Source organism: Oncorhynchus nerka, linkage group LG7 (genome assembly GCF_034236695.1).
Source record: "Oncorhynchus nerka isolate Pitt River linkage group LG7, Oner_Uvic_2.0, whole genome shotgun sequence".
Lineage (NCBI taxonomy): Eukaryota > Metazoa > Chordata > Actinopteri > Salmoniformes > Salmonidae > Oncorhynchus > Oncorhynchus nerka.
Window position 1 is genome coordinate 70,903,028 of NC_088402.1, and position 12,982 is coordinate 70,916,009.

The window sequence follows — 12,982 nt, forward strand, 5'->3', positions numbered from 1 at the left end:
AAAACAAAAGCATATGCAGAAGAGTACCTCATACTTACGTTAAAATATGGTGGTCAAACTTTGATGTTATGGGGCTATTTTTCATCCACTGGTCCTGGGGCAACGGCATCATGAACTTTGCCAAGTACCAGGACATTTTAGCCAAAAACCTTGTTGCCTCTGCCAGGAGGCTGACATTTTGCTGCAAGTAGATCTTCCAGCAAGACAATACCCCCAAGTATTAATCAAAATCCACATAGAAATGTGGGATGTTTTTCAGCGGCAGGGACTGGGAGACTAGTCAGGATCGAGTGAAAGATGAACGGAGCAAAGTACAGAGAAATCCTTGATGAAAACCTGCTCCAGAGCGCTCAGGATCTCAGACTAGGGAGAAGGTTCACCTACCAACAGTACAACAATCCTAAGCACACAGCCAAGACAAAGCAGGAGTAGCTTTGGGACAAGTTTCTGAATGTCCTTGAGTGGCCCGGCCAGAGCCCGGACTTGAACCCGATCGAACATCTCTGGAGAGACCTGAAAATAGCTCTGCAGCAACACTTCCCATCCAACCCCATCCAACCTGACAGAGCTTGAGAGGATCTTCAGAGAAGAATGGGAGAAACTCCCTAAATACAGTTGTGCCAAGTTTGTAGCGTTATACCCTAGAAGACTCGAGGCTGTAATTACAGCCAAAGGTGCTACAACGAAGTACTGAGTAAAGGGTCTGAATACTTGTGTAAATGTGATATTTCAGGAGTTTTTAAAATATATATTAACAAACATTTCTAAAAAACTGTTTTTGCTTTGTCATAATGGAGTGTTGTGTGTAGATTTATGAGGACAAAAAATCTATCTAGAATAAGGCTGTAACCTAACAAAATGTAAAACATGTCATGGGGTCTGAATACTTTCCAAAGGCACTGTATATGTGATCTTATACAAATGTAAGCAAGGTTTGAAAATATTATGTTTTAGTCAAATATTATATCTGTTTGGGCTTCTTGCGGTCAATTTGCAGTCTTCAAATGATTTGTAATTATATTCCTGCTGTCTTACCATCCGCTCAAGACCACAATTGCCCCATGGCTGAATCTAGTTGATGATCCCTGCTCTACAGATTATCTACAGACTATCAATAACATTTCAACTTACCCTAACCCTAGCCAAAACTTGAACCCTTAACCTCCCTAACCCTAGCCAAAACTTGAACCCTTAACCTCCCTAAACCTAACTCTAAGCTTAACCCTTATTCTAAACCTAACCTAACTCTAACCTTTGCAAGAAGTTGCTTATCAACAGGTAGTTTGTTGACAGTATAACATAAATAAAGTGTGACCAAATCTGTTTCTCTGAGCAATTGTATTAGTATAAAATAATATAATGTCCCCATTTTTTGCAGCATACAATATTGATCAGTATTTGTATTATTTCTTTTAAATAGTATTTTTTTCTCATCTTTATCAAGGGTATATGTACAGTACCAATCAAAAGTTTGGACACACCTACTCATTCAAGGGTTTTTCTTTATTTTACTATTTTCTACATTGTAGAATAATAGTGAAAACATCACAACTATGACATAACACACATGGAATCATTCAGTAACCAATAAAGTGTTGAAAAAATCTAAATATATTTTAGATTCTTCAAAGTAGCCAACCTTTATTTTGATGACAGCTTTGCACACTCTCGGCATTCTCTCAGTCATCTGGAATTCATTCCAATTAACAGGTGTGCATTGTTAAAAGTTAATTTGTGGAATTTATTTCCTTCTTAATGCGTTTGAGCCATCAGTTGTGTTGTGAAAAGGTATGGATGGTATACAGGAGATAGCCCTATTTGGTAAAAAATCAAGAAAAACCCTTGAATGAGTAGGTGTGTCCAAACCTTTTACTGGTACTGTATATTTATACAGTATATAAAATCCCTGATCTCATAGAGTGGCTTTTTGTGTTGTGTGTTCCTGTATGTCTGTCATGCTTTTTGTGTTCTATTCACAATGAATGTAATGCTTTCTTCCAACCCTAACCTTACAGCTGATGGTTTCATTTCATAATTTAACAAAATGCTAAGTAATTTTGGAAATTGCTTGCAAGGTTATTATTTTACGGCCAAATCACAGATCCTAATGCTCAAAGTGGTACAGGAGAAACTGAGCAAGACACTGATGTGTCTGGCAAGCGTTCAGAGCGCACAAGGCAAGGCCCACTGCTGAAGGACACGGTGATTGGTAAGAGACCACACGTGACGTCATGTACTGACTGCATGGAGGAGATGGCATTCACATGAGTATCACTCAATTTTGGGAAATAATTGGAGAAATATGACACTGTTGTAACAGGGTCATTTGTTACACTGACAAGAGATGATACTGAGAATATTCATGTACCTTAAAGGGGAATGTTGAATCTCATCTCTTACCATACTGAATGTGCAAATCTCAAAGTAACCAAAAGTATGATTTATGTAGTCCTATATAATACTGTTATCTTAAAAAAATAAGATCTGATGCCATAGAAATGCTTGTTGTGTTGTGCGTTTGTGTGCATTATTGTAATGCTTTACAGATGAAGTCGGAAGTTTACATACACTTAGGCTGAAATCTTGTTAACAAACTGTAGTTTTTGCAAGTTGGTTAGGACATCTACTTTGTGCATGACACAAGTTTCCAACAATTGTTTACAGACAGATTATTTCACTTATTATTCACTGTATCACAATTCCAGCGGGTCAGAAGTAAACATACACTAAGTTGACTGTGCCTTTAAACAGCTCGGAAAATTCCAGAAAATGATGTCATGGCTTTACAAGCATCTGAAAGGCCAATTAACATAATTTGAGTCAATTGGAGGTGTACCTGTGGATGTATTTCAAGGCCTACCTTAAAACTCAGTGCCTCTTTGCTTGACATCATGGGAAAATCCAAAGAAATCTGCCAATACCTCAGAAAAAAATTGTAGACCTGATTCATCATTGGGAGCAATTTCCAAACTCCTGAAGGTACCACATTCATGAGTACAAACAATAGTACTGCTCAGGAAGGAGACGCATTCTGTCTCCTAGAGATGAATGTACATTGGTTTCGAAACGTGCAAATTAATCCCAGAACAAAGGACCTTGTGAAGATGCTGGAGGAAACAGGCACAAAGGTATCTATATCCACAGTAAAATGAGTCCTATATCGACATAACCTGAAAGGCCACTCAGCAAGGAAGAAGCCACTGCTCCAAAATCACCATAAAAAAGCCAGACTACGGTTTGAACCTGCACATGGGGACAAAGATGGTACTTTTTGGAGAAATGTTCATGAAGACCATTGAAACAATAATGGCCATGAAGACCATCATTATGTTTTGAGGAAAGCACGGGGGTGGCAACATCATGTTGTGGGGGTACGTTGCTGCAGGAGGGACTGGTGCACTTCACAAAATAGATGGCTCACGAGGAAGGAAAATTATGTGGCTATATTGAAGCAACATCTCAATACATCAGTCAGGAAGTTAAAGCTTGGTTGCAAATGTGTTTTCCAAATGGACAATGACCCCAAGCATACTTCCAAAGTTGTGGCAAAATAGCTTAAGAACAACAAAGTCAAGGTATTGGAGTGGCCAAAACAATTCCCTGACTTCAATCCTATAGAACATTTGTGGGCAGAACTGCAAAAACGTATGCGAGCAAGGAGGCCTACAAACCTGACTCAGTTACACCAGCTCTGTCGGGATGAATGGGCCAAAATTCACCCAACTTAATGTGGGAAGCTTGTGGAAGGCTACCCGAAATGCTTGACCCATGTTAAACGATTTAAAGGCCTTCCTTTCGCACACTTTTTCAGTTCTGCCCACAGGTACACCTCCAGTTGACTGAAATGATGTCAATTAGCCTATCAGAAGCTTCTAAAGCCATGACATAATTTTCTGTAATTTTCCGAGCTGTTAAAAGGCACAGTCAACTTAGTGTATGTAAACTTCTGACCCGCTGGAATTGTGATACAGTGAATTAATCTGTCTGTAAACAATTGTTGGAAAAATGACTTGTGTCATGCACAAAGTAGATGTCCTAACCGACTGCCAAAACTATAGTTTGTTAACAAGAAATGTGTGGAGTGGTTGAAAAATGAGTTTTAATGACTCCAACCTAAGTGTATGTAAACTTCCGACTTCAACTGTACATTTTCTGGTCTAACCATTATCCTACTTGATCAGGTTAAATTCCGGGCTCTGGCTGGGCCACTCAAGGACATTCAGAGACTTGTCCCGAAGCCACTCCTGTGTTGTCTTTGCTGTGTGCTTAGGGTCATTGTCCTGTTGGAAGGTGAACCTTTTCCCCAGTCTGAGGTCCTGAGCGCTCTGGAGCAGGTTCTCATCAAGGATCTCTCTGTACTTTACTCTGCTCATCTTTGCCTCAATCCTGACTAGTCTCCCAGTCCTTGCCGCTCAAAAACATCCCCACAACATGATGCTACCACCACCATGCTTCACCGTAGGGATGGTGCCAGGTTTCCTCCAGACGTGACACTTGGCATTCAGCCCAAAGAGTTTGATCTTGGTTTCATCAGGTCAGAGAATCTTCTTTCTCATGGTCAGAGTCCTTTAGGTGCCTTTTGACAAACTCCAAGCGAGCTGTCATGTGCCTTTTACTGAGGAGTGGCTTCCGTCTTGCCACTCTACCACAAAGGCCTGATTGGTGGAGTGTTGCAGAGATGGTTGTCCTTCTGGAAGGGTCTCTCATCTCTACAGAGGAACTCTGGAGCTCTGTCAGAGTGACCAATGGGTTTTTGGTAATGTCTCTGACCAAGGCACTTCTCACGCGATTGCTAAGCTTGGACAGGCGGACATCTCTAGGAAGGTTCCAAACTTCTTCCATTTAAGAATGATGGAGGCCACTGTGTTCTTGGGGCCCTTTAATGCTGCAGATTTTTTTTGGTAACCTTCTCCACATCTGTGCCTCGACACAATCATGTCTTGGAGCTGTACGGACATTCCTTCGACATCATGGCTTGGTTTTTGCTCTGACATGCACTGTCAACAATAGGATCTTATATTTTTGCAAAAAAATCTAAACACCTGTTTTTGCTTTGTGATTATGGGGTATTGTGTGTTGATTAATGAGGGAAAAAATGTATTTAATCTATTTTAGGATAAGGCTGTAACAAAAGTATCACAATGTGGAGAAGTCAAAGGGTCTGAATACTTTCAGAATGCACCGTATAATCTTTTTTGTCATTGTTTCTCTGTAATACTACTAGCCACAGTTTTATGTCAGTCAGATCACGTGTAACCACACCAGCCCAGGACCTCCACACCCGGCTTCTTCACCTGGGGCATCGTCTGAGACCAGCCATCCAGACAGCTGATGAAACTGAGGAGTATTTCTGTCTGTAATAAAGCACTTTTGTAGGGAAAAACTAATTCTGATTGGCTCCCCAGTGGATGGCCCTGGCTGCCTAGTGGGTGGGCCTATGGCTGCACCACTGCCCAGTCATGTGAAATCCATAGATTCTGGCATAATGAATTTATTTAATTTGACTGATTTACTTATATGAACTATAACTCATTAAAATCGTTGACATTTTTGCATGTTGCGTTTATATTTTTGTTCAGTGTATATACTGTATATATATATATATATATAAATCACAGTGCATTTAGAAAGTATTCAGACCCCTTGATCTTAATTAAAAATAAAAACTGAAATGTCACATTTACATAACTATTCAGACCCTTTACTCAGTACTTAGTTGAAGCTGCTTTGTGAGCAATTAAAGGGTTGTTGGGTATGAAGCTACAAACTTGGCACAACTGTATTTTTGTGGAGTTTCCCCCATTCTTCTCTGCAGATCCAAACTCTGGTTGGATGTGGAGCATTGCTGCAGAACTATTTTCAGGTCTCTCCACAGCCCAAATAATAATTTCTTCAGAGCACTACAAAATGGCATTAGATGTTAACATCACATCTGGTAAGTATGTCTGATCCAAATGTAATAAAACCAGTCTTAAGTCCCTAATTGTTTGCTGTTGTGTATGCCAGATCCAGGAGTTCAGTTCGTAAGCGGGTTGTCAAATGTCCATGCCCTCATTGGCCAGCCTGCAGAACTGATGTGTAAGCTGAGCAATGATAATTGTGAAGGGACCTGGTACAGAGATAGCAAGAAGGTTAGACTGGATTATCTTTGTCATTCTCACCCCCCAATATATTTTTATTTGATAATATCTTAAGATAAATTATAATATATATCTTTCCTGACAGTTGACAGCAGATGATGGACACATAATGTCCAGAGATGGTGCAAACCACAAGCTGGTCATCAACCGTTGTCAGGAGGAAGACTCTGGAAAATACCGCTTTGAGGCAGATGGGCGTAAAACTGAGGCAATGCTGAATGTGGAAGGTTAGAAAACGAAAGGCATTCATTTTGGTTATATGTACAATACAATGTCTACACTGTCTCAACATAATTTGAGTAGCCATTTCACAATACTCAAATTATAAAATCATTATGCACTTAAAAAAAAGTTATCCACTTTTAGTATTCAGATAAAAAAAATAAAAATTGCAGTTGAGTCAAATGTCAGTTACATTGCATGATCTGTGTCCTATTCAGACCCTCCCAGGTTTGACCCTGATGATCTGTCTGCGTTCTCTCAGCCGGTCATAGTCAAAGTGGGGAATAGCACCACTTTCAAACTGCCCTTTGTGGGCCGCGAGCCCATGAAGATCCAGTGGTACAGAAAAGGAGAGGAGCTCCTGGACGATAACACCACCAAGATAGAGAAGTCCTTCACCCAAAGCCGCCTGCTCCTCAGCAAGTGCCAGCGCAAAGACACTGGAGAGATCAAGATCAAGCTCAAGAACGAACATGGTACCATGGAGGCTATCTCAAGACTCATTGTCCTCGGTGAGTTGAGAGATGGAACCAATGTTTGAATTAGTTCAATTCAAGAATTCAAGGTAAGAACTGTCTCAGTTCAATCATTGTTCAGAGATATTCAGGTGTATCTGTGCTGTGGACAGTCAGTTCTCTCTCTTAAATTCCAATGCAGAGACATGACTGCAGACTGTTTTGGCTAGGGTAATGTGACCTCTCTCTCTCTCTGTCTGATCTGGTAGACAAACCCACTGCGCCCCAGGGCCCTGTGGAGGTCCTCGAAAGCACAGCCTCTTGTATTCATATCAAATGGAGAGCTCCAAAGGATGACGGTGGCTGCCCAGTAATAAACTACAACCTGGAGCGCCAGCAAGTTGGCCGCAACACTTGGAAGAAGCTGGGGGACATCCCTGGCGTGCCCGAATACAAGGATAACGACGTGGAACACGGCAGGAAGTATTGCTATCGTATCAGGGCGGTCACAGAGGAGGGCGTCAGTGAGATGATGGAGACTGATGACCTCACGGCTGGCACCTTGGGTGAGCTAGTTGTAGGTTTAGTAGGTTTATAGTGGATGTCAACAATGTCACGTAAGTGGTTATATGTTGTCATTAGAATCTACTTCAAAAGTTGTGCTTACGATAACCTTATTTGGGTATTATAACAGAACATTTTGAAAAGTGTTACCCAAACATGAAATGTTATGTAATTTCTCTGAAATATCTCAGCCTTTCCTAGCAGCCCTGCCCCACCAAAAGTGGCTAGTGCTTTTAACAACTGCATCAACCTGACATGGTCTACCCCGACCGACACTGGCGAGTCTCGCATCCTGGGCTACAACTTGGAAAAACGCAAGAAGGGGAGTAATCTTTGGAGTCCTGTTAACCCTACAGATGAGCCTATCCAAGGTCTCTTCTTTTAGTGAATTAGGGGCGTTAGTATACCACAGCTTCTTTGGTTTAATGAATTCAATTGTATTGGACTTTCTATGACTGATTCTGTTTCTCCTCACTACTAGAAAAGAAACGTGCAGTGACAGATGTTGTAGCGGGGAACGAATACGAGTTCAGAGTTTATGCTATCAATGTCTCTGGACTCAGCGAGCCCAGTTCCCCTTCAGAGTTTATTTTCGCAAAAGACCCAAAGAGTAAGTCATACATCCTTTCAAAGTGCGAACAACATGTACAACTATAATAAAACACCATATTTTCTGAAATAATTGTTTATTTAGATGCTTGTTTATAATGTTAATTTGTTTGAAGTCAATGATGTATGGCCATTAGATTTATGACTTTGTGTTTGTTTTAGATCCCCCAGGGAAAGTGGAAGATCTGAAGGTGGCAGACACATCCTACACCGCCATCTCCCTGTCCTGGAACAAACCCACAGAGGAAGTGGGGGTCCAGGATGAGGCCAAAGGGTATTTTATAGAGGTCAGGCAGGCTGAGTGCATAGACTGGACCCGCTGTAACGTCACCCCCATCATCTTGACTACCTTCACTGTGAAAAGCCTGAAGGCCATGGCCATGTACTGGATCAGGGTGATCGCGATCAATGACGGAGGAGAAGGAGTGCCCCAGGATCTGGACAACTACATCCTGGCCATGCCTCCACCTGGTGGGTGACGATGATGCGTTCATTGGGAATATGTTGTATTGTTTGTCTGTTTTAGCCTACATTGGGGATAATCACACAAGAAGCCTACGTAAGTAAGAGTTACATAAGATGAGTTTCAAATGTCCTCATTTATTTTTGTCACTGTTTTTCAGTGAGACCATGCTTCACCGATAATAAGATGAAGAGTTTCATGGTGGTGAGAGCTGGAAATTCTGTCAGGATCCTCTTAAACTTTGAGGTAAGAGGGTAAGAGGTGAAACTGGTAATTGGCATATGCTTTAAGAGCATGTGCAATGCATGCTATCTTGATGTTTTAAATCCTGATTATGTTTTAATCATCTTGTTATTAACAGGCATCCCCATGGCCAGAAGTCACATGGCTGAAGGATGATGTTCCTTTGCTGAAGCGGGTCAATATCTCCAACTCTGAATCGTCATCTCAACTTCTGATCACTTCCTCTGAGCGCTCTGATTCAGGGATCTACACCATAGTGGTCAAAAATCTAGTGGGCCAGGAGAGCTTCAGCGTGGAGGTCAGGGTTACAGGTACAGTAACATACAGTAAAGCTCTCCTAGTGTGTTTCAGACTGAGAAGGGATTGGAACTTGCACAAGATGAAAAAGACAGCCAAGGCCCGCACTCACAAAGAAAGTATTTTAAATATCAGCAGTCACAATGAACATCGGCCATAAGTGAATCAACAACAATTACCACCTAATGATAGAATGTCCTCGCGAAGTGTAACATCATACTGACTATCATCTCTGACTCTGGCTGTAGATGATCCCAAGCCTCCAGGACCAGTAGAACTTGAGGAGAACGTCCCAGGCACTGTGACTGTGATTTGGGAGCCATCCCCTGATGAGAAGCGTGACGACCACCTTCACTACTCTGTGTCTAAACGGGACTCCACCAAAGGCTCATGGAGCACGGTGGCCGACCGGCTCTTCAACAACAAGTTCACGGCTTGTAACATTATGCCTGGCAGGGAATACCACTTCAGGGTCTACGCCAAGAATGACATGGGCATGTCTGCTCCGTCTGAGTCCCCCACTTGGGGAAGCGAGAGGAGGAAAGGTATTAGAAGCCAGGCAGAGAGAGATACTTTGCCATATAAATAAGTCATATAAATCAGCTTTTATGGATAGACAGGTACTAATAACAGTATAATCAATAGCAGTCATTAAGCTCAACATTTGACAAGTACTAATGTGCTATTATAACGGTTTATTACAAATGTATGAACAATCTATGAACCCTTTATAAAATGCTGCTATTTTAACTTAAGCATTACATGACATTACCTTTCTGCCATGTTTTTCTCTAGACACATTTGTGGTAAACATGCCAGCCTACAAAACGTGTGATTTGCGGACCGCTCCAGCCTTCCTTGTGCCACTGAGACAGCACACAGCACCCAAAGGCTACGAGTGCTATATGAGCTGTGCCATAAAGGGAAATCCCAAGCCTCGCGTCACTTGGTACCGCAACAACATCAGCCTCAACACTAACACCAACTACTTGATCACGAATATCTGTGGTGTCTGCTCCTTGCTGATACTCCGTGTGACCCCCAAAGACTGGGGAGAGTACAACATCCAAATAGAAAGTGCCCTGGGGAGGGCCGAGTCCTCCACCAAACTCACAGTCAGAGGTGAGAACTCCACTGACCTGCTCTGATAAACATGTTTAGTACCTCGGTGTGAGTTAGAATATTATTTAATGTAATTATAAAATAGGGTAATATTGTTTCTCTCTCTCCCTTGCTCACAGAATGAAGAAACATTTTACAGTGCTTCAGTATGTAGAGGCGTTATTATGTATCAAGGTGGAAAATGTCAATTTTGTTATATGATTGAATTAAGTTATTTTCCTAAATGCATGACTATACTGCTTGTAAGACATGCACTGTGTTTGTTAAGGCTAGTAAGTAAAAATGACAAGGGTGATCGTTTTTGACCATTATGTTTGATGTGGATATTTCACGACCTAAAAGGACCCGAATCGAGATGGCATTGACCCATCCTGGGAGTTGGGGTTTCCTAGACTTAAATGAATTCTGATCCTAAATCACTTTATTACCAAAACCCTCTCCAATTTTGTTGCAATGTTAAACATACTAATTTCATGCTGAATAATGTTGACATTCCGAATAAAAACATACTAGAAAATGACCGAAAGTGTACACACACACACACACATACAGAAAGTGTTGTGTAAAGACTATGGAAGGGATGGCAATAGACATGAATGCAGTGGACAGATTACTGTAGGTCCCATGAAATACTAAATATGACCACAGAAAATAACTGAGCTGTGCTGTCAATTCTTTTGAGAACTCAACTATGTCACTTGTAACATGCAATGCGAATAAAGGGTTTGGCAAAGTTGTTGTAATTGTGAAATGTTTTTTAAGGCTTTTTGAAAGACAAAAAAAATTAGATTTAAACACACATCCCCCCCCCACCTCTATAGAGCCTATTCATAATTTAGGCTACATACTGATAATTGCGTACTCAGTCACTAAGAAGCTACATGACATTGTCATGACGTTGGCCTGGGGGTAGGTTTATGAAGGTCATAAATACCTCTTCCCCCCTTTTTCCTCTCTACCCTACTGATGTTACATTTGCAAACCCCTTTGGTTAACATAGAGATTCTGGGAACATCAGAAGGTGGGGGGAAATGAACTATATTCTGGTAATCCGACCAATTGAGCATATGCGGTGGTACTTAATGAATATGATGTCAGTTCGGTTGTCATCTGAGACATTCTCATCAATGATAAGATTACATAAACTCTACAGTGGAAAGTCTACACATCAGAGTTATCGGATTCACATGGAACTGTTGTTCAATTTAAATGTTTGAACATGAAATTATTCGTAATGGGATGAAATGTGATTTTAGCTTCTAAAATGTGAGATTTGGGATTTCATAAGGTTAGGGCTATGCTCAATCAGTGGCCCACCCCTGTGAAGGGACATGGGCTATAAAACTTTTCAAACACGCCCTCCTCTCCCTTCCTATGTAAAGCCTTGACGACAATGTAACCTCCTGTTCCGAGGATGTGAGGACGACGGTCAGATAATAACTACAGAACGAAGCCAACATCAGCATGAGCTTTGGTTGCGAATGGTATGAACTTTGAACACTTATTCACTTAAGAATTGATACCCCCTAGCTATTGAGTTAGCAACAGCAGCTGCAAACGCAGGTTAGGAAGGAACAGACAGAGTATCCCGTCTACCACACAACAATGTAACTACAACGTATCCAATTTACCAGCAGAGACATTCTTCAAAGGACAAAGGACTCGGTTGGACAACACGGCCTTCCATCTACCACCAACCTACTGAAGCGCAACTCAGAGTAAATATTTATTACATTTTCCTTTTCCAAATGGGCGGTAATTTAGAATGCATAAGATACTCTATTTACGATAGCACAGCTTCTCCCGGTGTCCCTCAGTCTTCCCACTCGTTCACTCAAACCCAGTCCCTTTTCTTTTGTGTAACCAGCTGTCATATCTGTTCCGCCAGCTAGGGACGTTTTCCTTTATGACGTAATTTGTAATCAAGTTATGATTAATTATGTGTTTGTGTAATTCTGTGTGATTAGTTAGGTATTTAGTAAATAAATAATTAAACCCAATTTTGTATTGCTGATTCAACTTGTTAGCCAGGGTTCGTGAAGATAACCAAGAATTTACAACTTTCAGATGAGACTGAATTAAGGTGACGATTAATATTGACTGCTATTGATGTAAAATATTACTAGGTCTTTAAGAGTTTATTCGGAAGATAACAGCTCTATAAATATTATTTTGTGGTGCCCCGACTCTCTAGTGAGTTACATTTACATGATTAGCTCAATCAGGTAATATTAATTACGGATAAATTATTTTATAGAATAGCATGTCATATCACTTAATCTGGCATAGCCAAAGACACGACAACATGGTGGTGCCGAACTAAGGCATGCATAGAAAATTATATACAGTGCATTCGGAAAGTATTCATATACCCCTTAACTTTTTCCACATTTTGTTAGGTTACAGCCTTATTCTAAACTTGATTAAATTGTTTTTTCCGCCTGATCGGTTTCACCTGTCTTTGTGCTTGTCTCCACCCCCTCCAGGTATCACCCATCTTCCCCATTATCCCCTGAACATTTATACCTGTGTTCTCTGTTTGTCTGTTTGCCAGTTCGTCTTGTCTTGTCAGGTCTTACCAGCATTCTTTCCCGTTTTCCTGTTTCTCAAGTGTTTGTTTCCTAGTTTTCCCAGTTCTGACCTTTCTGCCTGCTCTGACCCCGAGCCTGCCTTCCGTCCTGTACCTGTCTGAATCTGACCTGATTACGAACCTCTGCCTGTCCTCGACCTGCCCTTTGCCCTATGTTATAATAAAATATTGAGAACTGTACTATCTGCCTTCTGTGTCTGCATTTGGGTCATATCCTGAGTCGTGATACTCATCAATCTACACACAATACCCCATAATTGAAAAGCAAAAACTGTTT

General features: G+C 41.1%; 1 protein-coding gene across 5 annotated transcripts in view; it reads left to right on the forward strand.

The window, feature by feature from the left end:
• The window catches only part of LOC115132299 (immunoglobulin-like and fibronectin type III domain-containing protein 1), a 44,117-nt gene extending 33,277 nt beyond the window's left edge, over nt 1–10,840 (forward strand). For 4 of the 5 annotated variants that reach the window (XM_029664788.2, XM_029664790.2, XM_029664791.2 and 1 more), the window contains 13 exons: nt 2,102–2,209; nt 6,007–6,131; nt 6,226–6,367; nt 6,581–6,874; nt 7,087–7,383; nt 7,573–7,752; nt 7,863–7,991; nt 8,153–8,461; nt 8,614–8,699; nt 8,815–9,007; nt 9,242–9,538; nt 9,789–10,115; nt 10,235–10,840. In XM_029664788.2, the coding sequence (XP_029520648.1) occupies nt 2,102–2,209; nt 6,007–6,131; nt 6,226–6,367; nt 6,581–6,874; nt 7,087–7,383; nt 7,573–7,752; nt 7,863–7,991; nt 8,153–8,461; nt 8,614–8,699; nt 8,815–9,007; nt 9,242–9,538; nt 9,789–10,115; nt 10,235–10,239 (2,492 nt within the window). In that variant the 3' untranslated portion in view covers nt 10,240–10,840. The remainder of the gene's footprint in view (nt 1–2,101; nt 2,210–6,006; nt 6,132–6,225; nt 6,368–6,580; nt 6,875–7,086; nt 7,384–7,572; nt 7,753–7,862; nt 7,992–8,152; nt 8,462–8,613; nt 8,700–8,814; nt 9,008–9,241; nt 9,539–9,788; nt 10,116–10,234) is intronic. The other variant, XM_029664792.2, reaches the window with a different exon arrangement.
• The last annotated feature ends 2,142 nt before the right edge of the window (nt 10,841–12,982 follow it).